The following is a 24,297-nucleotide window of genomic DNA, read 5'->3' as shown; positions in this document are numbered from 1 at the left end:
GGGAGCATGCACATCACATGGAGAGAAAGGGAGTAAGGTGGGGGAGGTACCATACACTTAATCAGATCTCGCGAGAACTCACACCAGGAGATGGTGTCAAGTCATTCAAGAGGAATCTGCCCCCAAGATCCAAACACCTCCCAACAGGCTCCATCTCCAACACTGGGCATTACATTTCAACATGAGATTTGGTCAGGGACAGATATCCAAACTGTATCACATGGCATCATGTAACAGGCCAGAATCACTAGAAACACCAACATCCTTTAATACTGAAGTATGCATCTCAATAATTCTATGTAACTATGAGAATAATAAAGGTTACAAATGGGACCAGTCATTTATGAAATTCTTTCAAAGATCTGAAGAGGTAAATGATCATCTAAGCAAACTCTGAGAGAATCAGGCTGAAAATGTTGGCCACTATTATTATTAGCACATTTTCCTGCTCTTTCACAAATAAATAGGTACAAAACAGTAGTGGCTTCTTGATCCATAAAGAAGCTTTATTACATTTTTATTAAATATATCTTTTTGATGGAAATATTTCACAACCTTCTGAAGAAAGAACTGATATAAAAAATAAAATAATCTGTCCATTTATCATGTTTCCCTAATTATCCTTTCCTCTTCATTCTATTGTCACCACACCCTTCCAGGTCCTCATCAAATCATGCCAGTATTACTCTATCAGCCTTTTGCCCGGCCTCCCAGCCCCTACTTTAAACACATCTGGCTTAATATTAAAATAACTAATTTTGCTACAACACCACTTTCCACAGAATCATTCTATGCTTACAAGACTGCAGAAGCCCCCGTAACCCACCATTGTGTCTAAATTCCTCTCTCCAGCTTCCAGGGCCTCACATATTGTGGCATCACTCAATCTTTCCAAAAGTATTTCATGTTCCCCCACACATAAACCCTCCTCCACTCAGGAAGGCAGATGTTCCACAAGACAAGAAATAATGGGAGGAGAATACAGTTTGGGAAATAATAATAATTTCTATTATTCATTAAGTGTATATTGTGTGCCATGAATTGTGCTTAGCACGTTACATGTGCTATTTCATTTTACCTGCACATAAACCTTACGTGACAGGTTTCATGATTTTACAGAGTGGAAGCTGAGCCACATAGAGACTTTCTTCTTTAAGGCCATTAAGCTATTAAATGGCAGACCTGGCAGCCTTATGTCTCACTCCAATGCTCAAGTTCTTGTCCACATGTTGAGTATCACTTATAGTAAAAGTGCACTAGGCAGGTGGATGTGCAAATCTGAAGCTCGGGGGGAGAAACAAGGGTTATATTTTTCCATCACTGGCTTCTAGTTAACTGCACCTGTTGTTATGAGTGAGCTTGTCTACGGAAAAGGTGTGTAATGAAGAGAAGAAACCAAGAACAGAACTCTAAGCAATGACACCACTTACAGGGTGGACAGAAGAGAAGGCCGCAGAAAAGACTGAGAAGGTGTCAGGAGAACCAGAAGAGTTATCCAGTACAAATCAAAGAAGTGGGATTTCAAGTCACACTAAAGGGGAGTAGTCAGCTGTGTAAAGAAAAAAAAAAAATCAAATAAGGTCAAGTAAGATAAAGATTGAAAACTGCTCATTAGAACTGGTGGTTAAGAGCTGGGATAACTCATAATTTATCATCCAAACTAGCACAGTTTTGAGGGTGACAGAGGGCTCTATTAACAAAAATACCCCAGGAACACTGAATATGGTGGAAACCAAGACATAAGGTCACCCTATTAAGAAGTCAGTAGTGGCCCTTTGTGAGAACCATATGAAGAGAGTAATGCAGTGACTGCCACAATGATATGAGTTCAGGAATGAATGTGTGTTGAAAATAGTATGTAATCTTCAAAAAACTTAGTTTATTCCTTCTTTACTCCCACTGCTTCACTTGACTAGCCTTTAAAAAAGAAAGGCTTGGTTTGATGAATGGGTGAGAGAAAAGGTGATTGTTAGAGGTGAAACTGCCCTTCACTTACTCCTTATCCATTTGTTTGACTTATTCCTCTTGACTCTACTGAAACTACTTCCCCAAATGTCCCCAGTGACTTCCAACCAGTGCTGGGAGTGAGTGACCTTTACTGTATCCTCTGCTTCATTAACTTCCACTGCACTGGGCATCGTCATATGCCCCCAGTCCTATCTTGAGACTACAGCTCTGAATCATACCTACTGTCTCTTTCTCTGACTACATCTCTCTGCTCTCTTCTTGCTCATTTAATCTTAAAAATGTTGGTGTGTTCTAAGTTTCTGCCTGATACACTTTCTCTCCTTTGCCTATTCTCCGTCCCTCAGTCATCTCATCCATAATCGCCATTTTCACCCTCACCAGTCAGGCAAATGACTCCTAAATCTTTTCCTCTGTCCTCAAATTCTGCCATGAAATGATTTTCATTTCAAACTGATGGCCATATATCTCTCTCCAGGTGGTGGGTCCACAACACCTCCCTAAAGATGTCAAAGCATACAATATCTTTTTCTTAAATTAGCAACTCACAAATGATCTATTTCTATTAATTCCTGAACAAATGAAGTCTAAATCCTCAGCCTAGCATTTAAGCATATTCATGATATGGCCAAAGACTATTTGTAAAGATTTTGCTTCCTCTACGTGTGTATAGCAAGGTCTAAGCACAAAGTGCTGTGTTATTATCCTCTGAACATTATCTTGGAACCCACTCTTAGAGAGGCTGTGATTATAACACTGATGAATGCTACTGTTTCTCCTAGAATTCTCTTCTCTCCTCTCCACTGGTCAAGATTAAGCCAATCAGAAGTCTCGGTGAGTATCCTTATTAAACGTGTCCTCCATTCTTCAATCTCAAACTTCGCTTTGTATTACTCTTAAGGTACTTGTCATTTTCTGTCTTACCATAACATATGCATGTGTCTTATCCTCCCTAGTATATTGGGAACTCCTTTAAAAGAGGATATGTGGCCAGGCACGGTGGCTCACACCTGTAGTCCCAGCACTTTGGGAGGCCAAGGCGTGTGGATCATCTGAGGTCAAGAGTTCAAAACCAGCCTGGCCAACATGGTGAAACCCCATCTCTACTAAAAATACAAAAATTAGCTGGGTGTGGTAGCGTGTGCCTGTAGTCCCAGCTACTCAGGAGGCCGAGGCAGGAGAATCGCTTGACCTTGGGAGGTGGAGGTTGCAGTGAGCCGAGATCATGCCACTGCACTCCAGCCTGGGTGACAGAGACTCTCTCTCAAAAAATAAAAAAGAGGGTATGTCTTTTCACAGATGTACAACAGGTATTTATTGTTTAGAATCAACAGTTATAATTAGTAGAATAGATGCATTTGACATCTTAATATATCTTACTTGAAAATCCATTATTTTTATCACCCTCAAAAGTAAAAGAAAAACTGACAGCTGTTTATGCTCTGATATATTAAACATCCTCAGTAATCATTATTTTAAAACTACATCTCTGGTTTATGAACATATAAGTGAGAGAACAGTTTATCAAGTAGATTAATTTTTAGGCACATCAAGATTAATATGATCATTTAGTATAGTATATTTAGGCAATTAAATTTTTATAATATAAGTAAGTACAAAAAAACCCTTTAATGCCTGCTGTCAAAGCCTAGAATCGTGAATTAATTGGTTATACTAGGTTGTGATTTGAAGTGGAACTTCTTAGTCATTGATTGATTAAACCAACTAATGCCTGCAAAACCTATTTTTAACACCTCAGTGTATATCACCTGGTATTCTTTGTTTAACAGAACTGTACCTTTAAATACAGCTAATGCCAGATGGTCTCCTTCATAAAAAACAGCAGGAGGCAACATATTAATGCCATTCAACAAGCAAGTCTGCAGCCAGCCAGCCAATGAAATCTGTCTTCAGTTGCTAAGCCGTTCTGTCACCATGGCAACACCTACTTCAGAAAAAATATTGGATTTTCAAGTCAAGTGAGCCACCCACCTTAAAATTCCAGATCTTCCAAGCTATGATCACCAGATACTTTAGTTAAAATAACTGCTTAGATTTTTTCCATTGACCTAAAATCAGGGCTATCTTGAAAAGCCATTTGCCTTTCCATTTTTAAATGTTTATTTACTCTCAGTTTCTAACTTTCCTGATTTCTAGATAAACATACTCCATTTAAATGTGTGTGTATGCATATGTATACACATGAACATTTGTATATGTGTACCTATATGTATATATGTACCTATATGTATTTATACACCTATATACATATATGTATATATGTGTATGCATGTGTATATGTATGTGTGTATATATGTGTATATATTAGCACTTGTAGGCTAATAGTCCTAAATATAAAGAAAAATCTTAATGTCTCAGAAAATTGTCACTGGTACCTGCTCTTATCAATCTTTTACTAATATTATATCTGATGTAAATAAGCAATTAATAAAATAAGTTTATGTATTAATTAGAATAATTAATTAATTGAGACCAGAACAATATTCTTTTTGTTACCAGCCTCTAAATTATTTAGCATGAATGTACAAGATAACATTAAAACCTTAGTGGGGGGGATTGTTATTTTTTTTTTAGAAATGGGGACTTGCTCTGTCACTCAAGCTACGTACAGTGATGCAATCACAGCCCACCGCAGCCTCCAACTCCTGGGCTCAAGAAATCCTCCCACCTCAGCCTCTGGAGTAGCCAGGACTATAGGCATGCACCACCATGCCTGGCTAATTTTTCTTTCTTTTTTTTTTTTTTTTCCTGGTAGAGACAGCGTCTTGCTACGTCACCCAGACTGGTCTCAAACTTCTGGCCTCAAGCAATCCTCCCACATTGGCCTCCCAAAATGCTGAAATTTCAAGCATGAGCCACTATGTTTGGCCAAAAGCTTGTTTTTAATACAGCTCCATTTTTAAATGGAAATGACTATTTGTCCTATAAAAGGGAGATAATCCTGTTTTATCTGATGAAAATGCAGACAATCTAAAATAATATTTGGAAATAACGTTGTATAATCAAGATAAGATGGTAGAAAGGATGCTTACTTCGAAAGCATGGAAAGAGAGTGTCTAAGAACATGGCAACAGCTCCCACCGAAGTCACATGGTAAGAAGGAACATTTACCCAAAAAGGGAAGAGAGGAGCTAATATCAGAAGGGAGGAAGACAAAATAAATAGGTGTCTAATATACCGAATTGTGTATTTAAGAATGTAGCTATATATACATGTATATTTTAATCTTGGTTTTGCCACTTACAAACCTGTGATGTTAAATAAATCATTTAACCTCTCTGGGCCTCAGTTTCCTAATTTATAGAATGGGGATAATTATAGTACCAAACCCATAAGGGATATGTGGGTAAGTTGTGCCTTTAAACATCACTTGGCATATACCAAGCATTATTTAAGTGTGAGCAATAATATATAGTAAGTTCATATTCTCTCTACAACATTTAAACATTTTTCCTTGGCCTTTCTACTTCATCTTTAAACTTTATTTTCTAACTTTCTCTGTGTTTTAATACTTTTTGTTTTCAGTTGGCTTCACTGTCTTATTTTTATTTTATTTTAATTTTTATTATTTGTTGAGACAAGGTCTCATTCTATCACCCAGGCTGGAATTCAGTGCTGTGATCATGGCTCACTGCAGCCTCAACCTCCTGGGCTCAAGCCATCCTCCCACCTCAGCCTCCTGAGTAGCTGGGACTACAGGAGCATACCACTACACCTGGCTAATATTTCGTAATTTTTTTTTTTTTTTTTTGTGGAGGCAGGGTTTCGCCATGTTGCTCAGGCTGGTCTCAAGTGAGTCTGAGTGGTCTCAAACTCCCCAGCTCAAGTGATTGTCCTGCCTCAGCCTCCCAAAGTGCTGGGATTACAGGCGTGAGCCACCACACCCAGCCTTCTTCTTTAAGCTTAAATATTATATTTCCGTCTATCTTATTCTTTTTAATAATCTCCATTATCTTTTTTTTTTTTTTTGAGACAGAGTCTGGCTCTGTTGCCCAGGCTGGAGTGCAGTGGCACAATCTCATCTCACTGCAACCTCCACCTCCCAGGTTCAAGCAGTTCTCCTGCCTCAGCCTCCAGAGTAGCTGGGATTACAGGCATATGCCACCACACCCTGCTAATTTTTGTATTTTAGTAGAGATGTGGTTTCACTATGTTGGCCAGGCTGGTCTGAAAACTCCTGGTCTTGAATTCCTGGTCTCAAGTGATCTGCCTGCCTTGGCCTCCCAAAGTGCTGGGATTACAGGTGTGAGCCACCATGACCAGCCTATCGTAACTTCTTACCTGATATTTCCAACATTTGATAGCTCACTTCTTTAGATCTATCTCAAAGTCAAGTTGTAGGAGTTACACAGAGAGACAGAGAGAGCATGGTGGGTCATACCAACAGTTCTTACAGCACCCAATAAATTCCCTAGCCCCGTTAAAGATGACTCCAGGAAAGAATTCAGGAATATGATATAAAATATCACCCAGGGACCAAAGACCTCGTTGTGCGAAGAGCAAATCTGGTTATCTAAAAAGTATTTTTAAATGGAAACTTTCCTATATTTTAGATTTCAACACACACATACCTTTTTTCCTTTAGAGGAGGGAGAAAAAAAAAAGAGGGCAAAGCAAATGAAACTTCTTTAGGGCAACTCCTTTTTGTGAGAGAAAAAAGTTGCAGTGGTCTTAGAATAACCGATTGGATGAAAGCCAATCTAGTTTTTGTTTACTTAAGAGAAGGGAGAACTCCTCTTAATATCAGAATTAGCCCAGTCTATACAGGCGAGATTAGGTTCACAAACCTTTCATGACAAGTGTTTTGGGGTTTTTTCGTAATTCTACTTCTGAAATGCTTTGGGCATCTACACGTTATGCGTGTGCCCAGCGAGCATTCTCTGAGGGTTAAGAAACATTTCCCAACTATCCTGTGCAATTCTCTACATGTGAATTATCATGTAATACCTTTGAACTACATATCACGCACAGAATTTATGATTTCAAGTTCTATCCTGTGCTATTTAATTTCTAAGCTGAACACATATTTAACAGAAGGCAAGAAAGAAGATGAAATGTGGTTCACATTCTTTTCATCATAATTCATTTATATAAGATAACTTGGAAAAGAATCTGTAAGTCATTTTTATTGGTCTGTCAAAGAAATGGCTGCTAATAAAACTGCCCAGTCAAATCATTACCAGTACTGTGCATTGACCTTTGGCATAGTTAGAACTTTCTTTCCATCTCTGCTTCCTAATCTCTTACTTGGCTAGGCTCTGGACTCCCACTCTCATTAATACCCAAAGGTTAGTTCTATGCACAGGTCAAATATCAAATGGAGAATTAAAGCAATTGTCTGAATAATTCAGACTTAATACTTTCACTAGAAATAATATTATAATCAAAATAAATTGTACCCCAAATTAACCGTGAAATTATCTCCAGTCTTTTCATTGCCTTATTAGCCCATTTCCTGCTCATATGAGAACACAACCTTTCACACAAATATCAGCCAGAAGACTTTGGAATACTTTGCTTGCTAATATCCTGACTATAAATTACCAACAGAATTCATCAACTAATCATTTTGGTAGAGTTTTTCATAACACAAAAATCAAAACAAAAAAAGTCATTCACACGTATATCATATATTCTTAAATTCCTACAGTAATTCATGCCACTATTTTCTGTCCAATCATTTAAGGAGGCTCTTCATTCCAGATATAGTTCCTTTATATATTTCTTCTTTTTAATAAAGGCTGTTCATTAAACATGCAATATATTATCAATGATTCTTAAACATTTTAATAAGTTTCATAAAACTTTTACAAACCTGGAAATAACGTCCTTTGAGAAACTGTGTGACGATTGTTGGTTTGGAAAACATTCTCAACAAATATGTGATCCCCTTCAGCACAAATAACATTTCTCACATAAAAAAAAAAAATTTTAATGGGGCAGAGTCTTGCTATTTTGCCCAAGCTGGTCTCGAACTACTGGGCCCAAGCAATCCTCCCCACTCAATCACATTGAAATGTAATGCGGACACATGAACAGATCAACACGAGTATGTTTTTTTTAACAGGAAACCTCACCCATTTTTAGTTATTTATATTATTCACCCTTCACTTCCTGTGACACAACACATGATTCATTCTGCTTGGTGCACATAACTGAGGGTTGCCCTTGCACACCACAGCACCCTTCCCAGAGGCCCATTCCCAATGGTCATGTTCTCTTAGGACCAGGATTCCTAAATGGTCAGTCATGTGGGAGATGCCAGGCTTAAATTCAAAAAATTACTTGAATCTATTCGCAGAAGCACTGTGGTATAGTAGGTATCTGATCTTTGCTAATAAGTTTTCATAATTGTATTGTAACTTATATGGAACAGTCTTTCCTTGGGCAATCTTGGATTTTACCAGTCCCTAACTCAAAGCAAGATTAAGCACTTCATCCCATCTCCCAAAGTAATTTACTCCACAAATCATTATGGAGCGCTGTAGATCTGCTGATGTCCGCATCCATTATTCCTGTTTCCCCAAAGTTTCTCTTGAGCCACCAGCCCTTAAGTCTTTCTCTTCTCTCTCTCTGACTCTCTACACACCCTCTGAATATGTCCCTCTCCCTTTTATCCAGTTTAGGTCCTCAGCCTTCCTGAAGGCCCAGCCCTCCAAAAAGTTTATCAGAGCAGTCTTCCAACAAAAGCTTGTTTCTTCCTAGAGAATGGATTCTACTGCCAAGAAAAATAACATTTTCTGTATGTACTTACAGTGTGCTGGAGTGATTTATTTCAATGCTTTCCTGATTTTTTGCCACCCTAGGCCCTGTCCATCCACCTCTGGCACACCCATACCCATTTACAGCACACAGGTCAAGAAGCTCTGCTCTAAGGATTTGAAAACATAACTGATAAGTTACATTCCAGTAACGCCCTCACAGACATAAACAGCTCATGACCCTCCATGACCAATAAGAAATAGTTATGTTCTTTTCTCCAACTGTGTACATTGTTATGGGAAATACTTTAAGAAGAGTGTCCAACTGTATATCAGAAAATGAGTTCCAAGCCTCCTGGGCTTCAAAACCTTGGGCAGGTTGTTTAATCTCTTTCTGAAGCTCAACTTAATCATCTATAAAATGAGAGTGCTCCTTCTAGCTAGGAAAAAACTATAATTCTAATGTTTCACAATTCTATGGAACACTAATGAAGATTGGGTTTAACATCAGGAGTAATTCAAAATAAATTTACTCTAATCAAAAACCTATAATTGGAAAAATTAGTTAAATACTAAATATTTCTGCGTAGTGAATTTCTCTCCCAAAAGCATCTGACAAACTGCATGATCATTATTCAAGTGTTAGACAAATGCAGCTGGATGAATGCTCTAAAACAGCTGCCAAAGCATGGAGAAAATCTATGGGCTGAATTCTCCTTCAATAACTCAAACGACATTGCTTTTTTTGTTCTTGTTCTTATTTTTGTGGGTTTTTACAAAACATAGTTTTTGAATTACATAGTCAAAACAGAACACTAATTGAACTATACTTAACTGCTGGAAATTAGCCTAACAAAATCAAAATTACATAACATCTTTATATTCCATGACTTACTAGAGAGTACTCAATAATAGCTACCTAGGGAGGAAAAGTATTACTAATCAATTGTTGCTAATTACAATATAATCTAGTATATGCTTAATATAATTCTACTTATAATTATACACTATATAACTGTTTATGTTTGATTTATATATGTGATATATTATAACAGACTATATATGTGCCAGATAATTATGTTCCATTAACATGTAAAATTTTCATCTAGAGAAAATTTTCATTTTAGAGAATGCAGTTTTGGGGGTGTTGTCCTTTGAGGCTGATTTCCCTTTGGGATGAGTTATATGGAATAGTCCTTATGATATATATATAATATTAATATATACATATATATTATATACATGATATATACATAATATACATAATTACATAATAATGTAATGTAAATATAATATATAAGTATAAGCTCCATTATAATTTATAAATATATATTTAATATAATATAAACATATATTTAATATAATATATCATATATTGTAAATATATGATATATGTATATTACATATTACATATATGCTAGACTCTGGACTCCAACTCTCATTAATACCCAAAGGTTAGCTCTGAATATGTATGCATAATATATACATATATATTATATACATGATATATACATAATATACATAATTACATAATAATGTAATATAAATATAATATATAAGTATAAGCTCCATTATAATTTATAAATATATATTTAATATAATATATACATATATTATATATTTAATATAATATATCATATATTGTAAATATATGATATATGTATATTACATATTACATATATGCTAGGCTCTGGACTCCAACTCTCATTAATACCCAAAGGTTAGCTCTGAATATGTATGCATAATATATACATATATATTATATACATAATATTATATACATAATATACATAATATGTATATTACATATTACATATACATATATCATATATTTACAATATGTGATATATATATTATGTATACATACTATTATATGTAAATATATAAATATATATTATATACATATATACACTATATATTAGTATATACACTACTATATATATACTATATATATAAGTATATTATATTTATATTAGTATATGCTCCATCCCAAATAGTTTTACCGTCTTGATGAGGGAAATCAGCCCCAAAGCACAGCACCCCCAAAACAGCATTCTCTAAACAAAAATTTTCTGTAGATGAAAATTTCACATGTTAATGGAACATAATTATCTGGCACAATGTATCTTGAATGCTTATATGTCACCACATTCAGAACAATGAAGAAAAAAACACAAGAAATGTGAATGATTTTTTACTAGCTTAGAATAAAGTTCTCTCTTTGACTTTCCATATCTTATGCATCTTTTAAGTCCTGCTCAAAGCTCCACCTCCTTCTGAAAGCCCTCCACTGTAGACCACTCTCTTATAACTCCCTGAAGAGTTAGAGTCAATACCTTCATACAAAGTACTTGGTAAAATACTGTTGTTTCTTGCTCCCTTTTGAAATACCTCTTCAATTTGCAGAATGTCACTCATATAGGAGGCACTTAGTTATTATTGTTAAATAAGTACATTCGCGCTACAAATATAATAACACATACAGAAATAAAAGATACAGTATTTCGTTTACAGCCCTCTACTACTCAGAGTTTGATTTCCAAATGTGGCCTGGTTTGAAAGCATTTCTACCTGGAATTTCCAAATGTCTGGTGAATGAATGTCTTTGTTTTTTCTCAGTGATCTGTCCAATTAGGATGATTTACACTGCAAGTTGTTAGTAGGGCCTTTTTGATAATAAAGCGTTCTTACTACCTTGGTCTGAGGGCTGAGAACATTGTGGAAAATGTAACGTGTTCCACGAATGGGAGCCTTCTTGGCCTTTTGGAAATGTTGGCAGAGGTATGAATGTTTTCCTTATACTACTGTCTTTATGGAGCCCATGAATGCATTAGCTTTGTCCAATGAATTTTTGAAAAAATATTAACAAGTCTCACTCTTCTGTACATTCATTTAAAAAATGCATTCTCATTGATTCACTTTCCCTGTACACAGAGGTCACAAAATTATAGTATCCAATGAGTTAAGCTTCAATGTTAAAATAATAACAGCAACAAAAATAACAGTTTTAAAACTATCCAGGAAAAATACCTCACACTGAATTGATGTCCCTGAAAATTAGGTGTAATTTTTTAAGATACAGTTTGTGCAAACTGAAATACACTCAAAGGAGAAGGGAAAATGTTTGTTAAAATGGCATAAGGTGCCCTCACTCCCATCTATCCAGTACTCTGAATCTATATAAAAAAGCCTACTCAGAAGTTTAGAAACAATAGAAAAGGATCTCAAAAATTTTAAAAATATCACATAGTTCATGTTTTTCACTGCTGGAGAGAAACCTAGAGCTGTCCTCAACATACAACCTAACAATTTACACACACGAGTAAAATGAATATACTCTTTTAATGAAGTTTCTCATGTTCACTCCATAGTTAACTAGTGGAGAGGAAATTAGAAATTGAAATGGGTTTGACAAGTACAGTAAAAATGTGTGTTACTCATACATATGAAAATATAAAAATGCTACTAATCCCAATGCTACACTGACCAGTGGAATACTGAAACTAACCCATTATGGACATTGGGGAGACCATTCTAAGTATCTAATAACATTCAACCCAAAGGTTATTCTAATTTGAAGGAGGCTAATTTGAGGAAAGTTTATAGAATTCTTCCTATGCATTAACATATAGAAGCATTTTTATCAGGTATTTTGCACATGTTCAACACCTCTAAAGTTTTCTGCAGCTCATACATTTGGAATAAAGAAATGGCGGCAAAAATTCTCCCAGAGGAGGAAGCCTCCGTATTTTAAGTACTGAGTCTGACCCATTGTATGGAGAAATTAATGTTAAATCCAAGAACAGAATGAGGACCTGCATCTCACTGAGTAGATTGAAGGTAACACAGAACCAGGGCTCAATATAGAAAAGACCAGAACAAGAAACACTATCAACCTAGGGTGGAACATTAACATAAGACCCAGTTGGTGACAAAATATACATGCCAAGCACTGTGGATACAGTAATTAATCTGCCAAAGATAGCCACCTCTCCTCAAGGTCATGGTTCTAGAAGGAAGGCAGAATTATGTATTGATATAACTACTTGCCTTGCAGCTGGAGAAGCAGGTGTGCTTGCATGCATGTCAATGGTTTGGCAAAGTGTGCATAACTAGATCTAATATGTGTGTCATTCATTCTGAAGTGTTCGCTCACTCAACGCTTTCAACAACACATCGAGAACCTACTATAGACGTGCACCAGACAGTTCACGCTGAAATGTGCAGTCACTATCTTGATTCCAGGAGAAGACAGACCAGTTTGAAAATGTCTCCTTAAGAAACGAGAAGACATTTCACTTTATAATTTGGCAACTGTGAAAATAAAGCACTGACATTATAAAATATGTCCTAAATCTAATTGAAATTATAATTTTCACTAGATGTTTGGACTTGTTCATTTATTATGCTAGTGGCATTTAATAATATTCATTTGCCAAATAATTTTACAGAGTTTAATTTACAAATGGCCGTTAAGTCACCTCAACCTTCTAACAGTTTCAGCATATCTGGCTATGAAATTAGTTCTCAAGGACTGTTCTCCAGGGAGAACGACAACTCCAGCACAACCAATACTTTAAGCCATGAAGTTGTAACCTATCTCAGAAGCTATCTGGTTAGCATTCTGTTGAAAGCAAAGGCAAAGTTAGCCCAACTGTTTAAAAACCCAGAGAACAATAATAGCCCAAGAAAACTTCCTGAAAAAAAATTCTTGAGAAATGATATTTTTTACAAGCACCAACCACTCAGATTAAAGAAAAAACTCTCAATTCCTGACAATAGCTATGAGTAGAAGTAAAAACAAGAAAAACAAGGGCTATTTTATAGATAGGAGTGAAATCTATAAATATAAATAGTTAAACTAATTTGAAATTTAAAACAAAGACGACTTCTGCATTCACAATTATCTTGCCATCATCAAACCCTAAATAAAACCTACATGTCTAGATAGTATTTTAGTCTATTTAGCTACATAGTATTATTCATTAAATATCTATGTAATAGTATTCACATGAGATTTATCTACCTATGTATTTTTATGGCTTTAGCATTTTCCCAAAACTGAATTTGACTCTTGAGAAAATACATGTAGCAGCTGATTTCTCTTTGTGTGAGCTCTATAAAAGTCTTGTTGATTTTGTGGAGTTAATGCAGTTTCCAAAAGTGCATTAACTTAATTCCCCTGATGCTGGTTATGTTGAAAATCTGGCTTAACATTTACCGAGTTCCCACAATGAATAAGACTGGTTTCCTCCAGTAAACTTAAAGAAAAAAAATCTGTGCTGAACAATGTCAAGATCTGAGACAAATGAAAATGTTTGAATAGGACTGTTGTACTTTAAAATCAGATGTCCAGCACTGCAACTAAAACACAAAAAGGACAAAAAGTATTTCATTTTGCAAATGTCTTTAACATTTTCAGTAGTTTCCCCTACAGATACTGTTTCTGTGTTTGCTACATTAAGAATAAGATAGAGAAGCCTTCAACCCCTGCATCATATGCAGCAGGCATTATGCAGAATCAAGTAATGTATCCACTGGTTATACAGTATGCAATATAAGCTCAATGTGTGTGAAAGAGTGAATCCAAAGCAAAAAATGAAATAACATATTTCAAGAAATGCAATGGCATTGCCTCAAATGGTGACCAGCAGGTAAAGTAAAATGGCATGGACATAGTAGGTGTTCATTAAATATTCCCTAAATTACATTGAAATTATTAGTTCTAGTAAAAAAGGCCTACATTTTCATCTTGGAAAGTTAATTTCAGTGTGGAATGCCACACAGTAATATTTTATAATAGTTATGAAGAAAGGTTGTTTTACAAATTACCACTTGGCTAAAAAAAGAAAAGGAAAAAGGGTATTCAGGACATGGGTCAGGAAGGTGACAATCCGATCTTTATATTCAAGTTTCACTACCCTAAACTCATGGCTAAAGGTTATGATTTGTGCAAATTTTGAGCAGAGTTCTAGAAATCAGCTATTTCTTGGAGAAAACATTACACAATGGCAGTGACTAGCAGCTGCATAGTGAAGGAAAGATTTTATGATTTTAAATACTTTCGCCTATATAGGAAGAGAAATTGGATAGGTCCAATCAGTCAGCATCACTTTGGGATCTGAACATATGAGGAGTTGCCTACCTACATTGAGCAAATAAATGCGATAATTATTGTTCCTTCTAATTACCTTGACATGCATAACCACAGCAAGAAATTTGGGGCGGGCTGGGCGCAGTGGCTCATGCCTGTAATCCCAGCACTTTGGGAGGCCGAGGCGGGCAGATCCCCTGAGGTCAGAAGTTCAAGACAAGCCTGACCAACACAGAGGTTTTTTGTTTTTTGTTTTGACAGAGTCTCACTCTACGCCCAGGCTGGAGAGCAGTGGTGCGATCTCGCTCACCACAACCTCCGCCTCCCGGGTTCAAGCGATTCTCCTGCCTCAGCCTGCTGAGTAGCTGCGATTACAGGCACGTGCCACCACGGCTGGCTAATTTCTGTATTTTTAGTAGAGACAGGGTTTCACCATGTTGGTCAGGCTGGTCTTGAACTCCCGACCTCGTGATCCGCCCGCCTTGGCCTCCCAAAGTGCTAGAATTACAGGTGTGAGACACCACGCCTGGCCAGCAAGAGGTTTTTTAGCAACCTGAATTTAAGTTATATTTAGGCTTACTTAGAAAATAAACAATTTACATCCATTTTAAAATAATCAGCCTGTGTTTGAAATGAAACGTCTTCAAATGTGATTATTATAGAACTATGACGTTTAGCAATGATTTGATAGTAAAGAGATTTCTGTAGAAAACAAAATATTTACCAGTAGTGGAAAGTTGTTCCACGGTGTATTATCATAAGTAATTCATTTATCTTTGCTTAAGAGCCATCTCTTTAATACTCCACATGTGCCACCCTACCCTTCAAAGATTACTCATCTAGGGACAGTCAAAGAAGTGGGTAAATCATTTGAAAATCATAAAAGACACTAGTAACACAAACAGGCTCTTCTCTTAGGCCATGTTTTATTAGAAAAAGCTGGCTGTTAGATCACTTACAAAACACCATATCCCGAATGTTCAAAGAAAGAGAAACCTTCACAGAGCAACGGACTCATGGCAATTCCAGTAATTAATGAGAAGGAAAGAAAAGGGCAAATTTAAACATGTTTCAAATTTAAGTTCATTTGACCCATCACCTAGCTCGGATAAACCTCCTCCTCTGTGGCATTTCGAAGTGCACAATTTGAATACCATTTCATGAGAAAAAGGAAAATGAAAACCTGGAGATGCATATCTTCTGTGTTAAAAACACGCACATAGCTCTTAGTTTTTAACACTCAGGTCTCATGCAGAGTTTTTAAAGGTCAAAATTTTATGAAATAAATGCTTACCAATTATCTTTAAAATGTGTATTTAACACTTAAAAAGCAGCTTAACTTTCTAAGATGTCTGAAGATCCTTCTCTTCCAAAAGGAAGAGAACCCCTTACCAGTCCAGTTATATGAGACAACAAACACAGCAAGTTCAGCACTGAAACTTGAAAAGACATGTAATTCACGTTGGTGTATTTCTCCATTATGCAAAACTGGATTCAGCGCACACAAAAAATAAGCATATGCAAAAGAAAAGTACCATCTCTATCCTTTCTTGTTATCACACTTCTGGCATGCTAATATGCATGATGTCAACATCAACCAACATGGCTTTGTTTTATGATATGCATCTTTGCCTATTTGAGAAACTTCATTTATTCAAAAACATTCACTGAGTCTATTCAGTGAATATTCACTATGTCCCAAGCATAATACTAGACATTTGGAATTAAAAAATATATATAAACAAAATACAATCCTAGAGCACAAGAAGCTACAAGAGCTATAGGAGCTTCTTCTTGTCCGGGATTGTATTTTGTCTATAGATTTATCCCATGTAGACCAACAATGGAAAATGCCATAATGAGGTAATAATAATTGTTGCCACATATTGAATTAAGAACTTTATATTTACCACCTCATTTAATCATCACATTATTGTCATTTCATAGGTGATGAATTTGGGAGGTAGAGAGAAGTTAATTGACTTGCCCAGGGACACTCAGCTAAAAATAAGAAGCCTCAGGATTTGAGCTCAAGTCCCCTGACATCAAAGTCCACACTGTAATTCTTTACAGCTCTCCAAAGAAATATGGAAGCATAAAGAAAGAGCCCCAGTAGGGGTAAGAAAGTTAGGGAGCGGGGAGAAAGGAGGTTTCAAAGAGCTTTTGCTTCTGCTGAGACTGTAAAAGACTAAGTTAGTCAGGACCGGAGCAGTTTCACCATAAATTCTTTAGAAAAATAAGTCAGATTGCCAATGAAAATGTTGATATTGCCCTAGATTTATTTGGCTACCTAAAGAAACAACCATAAAGACATTCTCAAATACTGACGCACACTTTGTTCCTATTGAGTGACGCTTGCTTGATTCAAGCTTGCTTGATGATTATTGTTCATCATCATATCAAACTGAAGAAAAGCAAGAATGTCCCACATTTTAAAATTGATAAAAGGCAAACAGGCAGGGTGTGGTGGCTCACACCTGTAGTCCAGCTATTCAGGAGGCTGAGGAGGGAGACACCTTGAGCCCTAGAGTTCAAGGCTGCAGTGAGCCATGATCGTGCCACTTCACTCCAGCCTGGGTGACACAGCAAGACCCCATCTCAAAAAAAAAAAAAAAAAAAAAAAGCAAACATTTGTGAACAAAAAAAACAGTAAGAAGAGGGAAAAAGTCCTTCAGGGCTATCAACTAAGCCTGTGCAACAGCATCCTAAGAGGAAAGCATTCCGCAGGATTGGTGGAGGCAGATCTCACGTGATGACGCAGCCAAGAGTGCCTACGCTAAATGACTTAAAGGCCATGGAGCACAGTTTCCAGACCAACTGAAAGTAAAAAAAGAATATTTACAAATTAGCATTTCTTCTTAATAACCAGATGTAAGCAACTTCATTAAATGTGTTTCTATATACTACACTACTTTGGCCTCACAGCGATCCTGTGAGTTCTGAGTTCTTAACGTATTCCCTTGTCATACACAAGGAAAAGAGGTGAACAAAAGTTAAAGGCATGAAGCTATTCAACAATAAAAGAAGAATCGTGATGCATTTGTCTAACTTTAATCATTTTCATCAAAATTATGTGTCCTTTTCAGCTCCATAAGACAGGGAGAGGAAAAAGCAAATGAAATTATTTCTCCTCTGCCTCATTGCCTCAGAATCATGCTCTGATTCTAAGCATAACGTAAAAGCCTACTCTACACAAACCACTACACTAGCTGTTTATGGAGGGGAAAAATGGAAAACATATGTTCCCTACCCCTGAAGAGCTCCCTGTATGAGGCCCTCTGCTGGAGAATTGCCAACTGAATCATTTTTTTCTTTGTTCTACATCCAGTCTCCTGTGACAAATGAATCTTTAATACTATGATAAAGAATGATAATGGGCTAATGGAAGTGTAACACTACTTCCAAGATAAGCTCCCTTTTTTATTGTTGTTGTTGTTGTTATTTTGTTTCTGAGATAGGATCTCGCTCTGTCGCCCAGGCTGGAGTGCAGTGGTACAATCGTGGCTCACTGTAGCCTCAAATTCCTGGGCTCAAGCGCCCTCCTAAGCCCCCCAAGTAGCTGGGACTACAGGCAAATGCTACCATGCCCAGTTAATTTTATTTTTCTGTAGAGACAGGATTTCATGATGTTGCCTAGGCAGATCTCAAACTCCTAGCCTTAAGCACTCCTCCTGCCTCAACCAGGTGTGAGCCACCAGCCAGCGGGAGAGGAGGAGATCCCATGGTAAAAGGCTGGGAAACCTTATATAGTACGAATCTAACTTGGAGATTTGAAATGTACCTTAGCTTATTAAGAGCTCTGTTAAGTCTTTCAATATACAAACCTGTTTATCTTTGTTTACATAATGCCTATCAAACCGTGCTGAATATATGTTCCATGGAATATACTTTGAGAAAAGCTGGGTTAATGTCTCACCCGTTACAAGAGCTATTTCGTATTTCTTAATAATATTTAGAAATAGGATTTCGCCCCTATGGTAAGCCGGTAAGGGAGTTACTAGCAAATGAGTTGTCTGCCACCTCTGAAATCAGTTGTCATGGAAAGCTGCCTCTTTTGTCTGAGCAAAGGCTATCGTGTAGGGGCAAGCCCAACTTGCCTTCTCTTCCATTAACCAATCACAAGTCAATCAAGAACATCACTTCTGGCAAAAGCTGTGTTGACTCATTCAGGTCTAAAAATAACTCTTGACTATGTGTGGTAGGTCTAGATTCTTCTCTAGGATCTAACATCTATCTTCACAAATTTTAAGGTGTTACTTAGTTGTAACCATTTGCCACTAATACATACTAATCTGCTATAAAAAGAGGCCATACAAATAATAAAAATCCACACTTCTTTTTTTCAAGTTGTGTGGAAACTTTGCCAGCATTAAACGTTCCATCACAATATTTGGCAAATGCACACTGGCATTTATACACTTTAAATTTTAACAGATTCAGAGAGGAATACGTCCAAAATAATCATTCCAGCCTTTGAGAAAGAAAAATCCTGCTCTAAAGAATGTTTTTGAGATAGCATTTTAGCTATAAATCAGATTTACTTCCCAAAAGCTATCTTGAACTACATGTAAAAGAAATAGTGTTTTAAGCAAATTAATCTTAACTCAGATTTAACTCTGGGTGGAGTGGTCTGGGAACACAGAATCCATTACTTAAACATAAGATAATAAAGGTTTCTTTTATGAGTACTGTATTTCGATGACGGATATACATGCCTAGGAAGGCATACGTTTGGGTTTGAATACATGAGTCCTTAAGCATGGAAATAAGAAAAAAGTATAAAATCTAAGTAAAAGGAAAGAAAAATGGGAAAAATGATCATGCCTAGCAGGTATGATATCTAATGGGGCATATCTGAGCACTTAGAATCAGCCCCTAGCCTAGTCTAAGCTCATTCTTCATCCCAGTTCCAAATGGGCCACAAACACTAACTCCCACTGTAGAGGAAACCCATCTGGGGTCCAGACTTAACAATGTCTGAGAAGATGAGACCAGTGACAGGACCATTTGTGGTTCTGCTTATTAAAATTGGCTGCTGCTCGCAACCCTCTTTCAACAGATTTTTGCAGACCTCAGAAGTGATACAAAATTGATGACTGAGACCCAACATTCAGCTGGTCAACAATCAAGCTGATTCCTAAGATGTCATCACAGAATAGGTTTGGCTATTCCTCGATGACCAATTCAAAATGGAATTTGCTTTGCCTTTTGATGAATTCAAATGTTGAACATCTTGCAAAGAGAGTCATTTTCAGGAGATAAGCTCAACTACACCCCATGTCCTGTACCAAGCATGTATAAAGATCACTTCTTTCTGCTCAGGAAAAGAGCTAATTGTATCAACAAACATGTCTGTCCAAAAACTGCTAGTCTAACGAAGCAAACCTCTAGCTTGCTGATTCTACCACAAGAAAGGGCTTTATGTGGGTATGTTGTTGTATTTTCTTGGAGTTCTTCTGTTACGACAACTAAATCCTTAGAAATCCACTGGTTTTTTAATGTTCAGGAAAAGAATCTAGATTAAGAAAACTAATCAACAAATCTGACACCTCTCTTGCTGGAAAATAAAACAAAAATGAGCAACTTCACCTCAAAATTTCAGTCAAGTAAACACATTTCTTAAGTTCAATATTATTTCCTAAAGCTGAATCAGAAATGTTATTTCAAACAAAAAATAAGGTACTTAAAAGGTGAAAATAGTAAAGACAGTTGGCCCTTTTTCAAAAGCAGGGGTCCTAGTGAAGACAGATATCTATACCAGCTATTTTGGAATTTGTAAATGTCAACAAACTGTACGTTTCCTATCTTTTGTCATCCATTCTTCAATAATCCAGTCTCCCTGACCTGCTGACCCTACTGTCTTTTTCTCCAGTCCTCCCAAAGCCGATCTTGCAGCCTCACATCCCTTTATGCTGTTCTTCAAGCTCCCAATTCTCTATTCCCCTCAGGGCAAGGGACTATCTTCTGTGTTATCTTCTATGGGTCGTGCCGAGGCACGACTCACAGAAGTCTGGTCCACATTGAGTATACAGGTGCTCAAAAAAAAAAAACACTGAATGAGCTCACTTGTACCTCAGAATAAGTATTCCTTTTTACTTCTTAAAATAGTTTAACCTAAAAGAAACTGAAAAGCCATTTAAGAATGGTGAACATTTTCCTTTATCCAAACTTCCTTAAAGTTAATTCACACAAGCACCATCAAACTTGTATACTGATCAGATCTCTATGTTTACTAGTTTCCTGAAGATTTCTAACCTCCTTGACCCTCATAAAAGGTGATGGAGGGGGATATCACCTTGTAGTTTTGTTAGTGTTGGTTTATAATAGTTTATTCCTACTTTTAAAAATATAAGGGACAGAGACATTTTGTATTCTATTAGTAATACCATAGACTTAGAGTCTCCTTCATTTAAAAAGGAATTGTAAAGTACACATTGTACAACACTTCCAAGTTTGTCTCTAAGAGGAATTCAATCGACGTATTTTGTATGTATGAAGAATTAAACATTTTATTTTAATACACTGTGTTATGCAGCTATTGATGGATTCATTTTTTCCATACTAAATATTCAGTATTTTTCCATAATGTAGATTATTTCATAATGTATATTCAAGCCCGCTGTGTGCCAAACATGAGCTGGGTGCTGGAGTCAGGGTCCCCACTTCATACAGCTTGCAATCGAAAAGAAGGATTCGCAAACCTTGATGAACTATATATTCCAGATACTTAAGCAAAGGGATCATTGTTTTCATTTTCTAAAGCGTATCACTTTCTAACTGTAATATCACTTTAAAATTTTATTTCCAAATTTGAAACAACAAAAAGTTAAACATTAGCTTTCATATAATCTCTTGAAGTAACAATGCAAAAAACTCTGGGATCAATCTACAAAATAGAGTAACAAAGGGTTCTCATTAAGTAGGCAGCAGGAGAGTCACAAATACTTACATTAGCTTTAACCGTGCCTAGGATATCTTGGCTTTGGTTATTGGATTTAGCTGAAAATCAGTTATCACATTGTAAATTTTTCCTTTTCTTCAGATAACATTATGAAACTAAGTTTCAAAATGTCCAATCCTACATGCTGAATCCTGCTAGACAGAGTAGTTAATATTAAATGTTTTCTAGGATCTGATCTTAGAATTTTGACAGCAAACTTACACAAACCTTTATTTCTTATATTATTTGAAGGTAAGAAATATTTCCTGAAGATTTATTCTTGATCAAACCATCTACTATATATTTGAAGATCAAAATGTCTATTGATCACCTATTTTAATCCCTTCTTGGTTTGGTTCTTATGTATCATTATAAAACTATACCGGCCCTGCACTGAGAATTTTTAGCCTACTTTTCTTGCTTGCTTTGTCATTAAACAAAAATTAAGCATCCCATGCTGATATTATTAGCACAGATTACTTTAGCTGTACCTTGATTATCAGAAGACCAGGCCCAAATTATTTCCTAAGCAGAAACATAATGAAAAAAAGTCCCAAGAACATTTTTAAATACCTCTTCATTAATAGTAAATGCATCACAATTAACATAAACCAAAACGTGCTTTAACGTACTTCTAGGAAAGATGAATACAGATGGTTATTTGGAAACATCAGTTGGAATAAAGACCCCATCACAAACTATTCATCTCAAATGGTTATAGCAGAGAAAATGGAATACTCCCTTTTCCTTGGAGAGGCCTTGTGCGGTTTCAAAATCTGGTTTCAAAAGTCAGAAACCACTTTTCACCCTGGTAGGAAGATGGGCACCAACGTGTCTGTATACACCACCACCCCAGATTGGCAATATCCCTAAGATTCCCCAAGCATCCACAGCAGCGAGTGTACCTAATACGTATGCACACACAGGTAGAGATGGGTACACAGAGCCAATAAACTGGTCCTCTGGAAATTAGAGAAAAAATGATAAATGACTCTTTCTCCCTCGTTCTCCTTTCCTCTAAATCACTGCCTTCTGCACCTTATCTTTCTACTCTTTTCAGCAAGGAAGACCAAACCCCCTTGCTGGGGACTCGCAATCATTCCTTCGGGTTTTTCACACAGCAAAGTGAGAGCGACCGCTGGGGTTGCGTGCGTCAGGATTTGTTTTTTCTGTATTGCTAACCCTCCATCCCCCGCCACCCCAGCCTCCCAAGCCTATACTTACTAGAGGGTGGCCTAAGGTCTGGGGAGATGGGATTGGTGCTGGGGGGGATCGGACGGGAAAGCAGAAATTGGGCCACTGGCGCTCTAAGTCGGGTTCTTCCCCATTTCCATCCCTCCCCCCACTTTCCACCTTCCACCTTAGATACCTTTTACCAAGAGGCACCCCTGGGCCCATCCATCCCTCCTTCCCCCATCGCCACCAGTCCCACCCTCTGCCGCCCGCCCTCCGGGATGCCCCCAGGGCTGTCAGGGGGCAGCGCCCTTACCAGGCTCATGGACGCCAGGGTTGTCGGACAGCTCGATGACCAGGAGCTCCCGGCCCTCGAAGCTGCGCCCCACCGTGTAAATCCTGCTGATGGCGGTGCACTGCAGCCACACGGACACGAGCGCCTCGCGCAGCTCGGGGTAGCGGTGGTACTCGAAGGAGATGCCGTCCTCCTGCTGCAGCCGCCGGCGCCGCCTCATGCCCGCCGCGGGCGCCCCGGGCTCCTGGGCTTCGGCGCCCAGGAGCCACCCGCAGGCAGCCAGTGCCCCGCACAGAGCCAGCAGCGCGCGGCCCCCTCGCCCGGCCATAGCTGCGCTCTGCCGCCGCCGGCCGTGCCTTCCTACGCGGGCGGCCTCTTTTGTCTGCCCGGCCCTGGGCTTAGCCGGCCGGCGCTGCTGGGGGTGGCAAGTTCCTCACCAGCCTCCACTCGCTCACCTTCCCCGGCTGAATGAGTGTCAGCCCGCGCACTGGGGCCACCCAGAGGAGAAGGGCAAAGCCGCGGCTCCACGGGCTGCACTACTGGCCGCGGAGCCCAGGGGAGCTGCAGGAGAAACCACTGCGAGGAGGGGGCCGGCGGAGAGACGGGCCGGCGTGGATCTGGGAGGGCTGCTGGCGTTATTTGTTGGCTCGGAACCACGTCAACAGCCAAATGGCGTCCGGGACGACGCAGGTGAAATGACAGCTAAGGTCCGGGGTTCGGGAACGTTACTGTCATTGAGACACCCATGACCCACCCACGTCACTGCGTATGGAAAAAATATTCTTGTATTGTTAGTGGAGCCTTTTAAAGGGACATCTATTCCAAGCCTACCAGTTTCCATCTTGATACACCAAGAATTAGAGAATATTCCAGAAAAAAAGGAAGTACTGGCAGCCACTTGCCATCTCCTGATGCGTCTTTCATAACTGTATCAAGAGTCAAAACACAAACCCAAGGGTTGGGTTTCCATTTATTGAAAGGTCTTGCTGGAAATCAGAACATTAAGTGCTTTGATTTAGAGGTTTAAGAGAATAGAAATGCTTTCTTCCAGTTTGTAGATACTGTCCTTAATTGTATTTATGCACATTCCTAGATTCTTCCAGAAAAC

The 24,297-nt window shown here is 37.8% G+C and overlaps 1 protein-coding gene across 1 annotated transcript in view; it reads right to left on the bottom strand.

Annotated features, from left to right (window-relative positions):
- CPE (carboxypeptidase E) overlaps nt 1–23,872 on the bottom strand; it is a 121,751-nt gene extending 97,879 nt beyond the window's left edge. The window contains exon 1 of the mRNA XM_032148858.3: nt 23,211–23,872. Coding sequence (XP_032004749.1) covers nt 23,211–23,517 — 307 coding nt within the window. The 5' untranslated portion in view covers nt 23,518–23,872. The remainder of the gene's footprint in view (nt 1–23,210) is intronic.
- Between the last annotated feature and the right edge of the window lie 425 nt (nt 23,873–24,297).

This window comes from Hylobates moloch, unplaced genomic scaffold, assembly GCF_009828535.3.
Source record: "Hylobates moloch isolate HMO894 unplaced genomic scaffold, HMol_V3 SCAFFOLD_3, whole genome shotgun sequence".
Taxonomy (NCBI): Eukaryota; Metazoa; Chordata; class Mammalia; order Primates; family Hylobatidae; genus Hylobates; species Hylobates moloch.
Note: the sequence above shows the minus strand (reverse complement) of the source record. Positions and strands in the feature narration are given on the sequence as shown.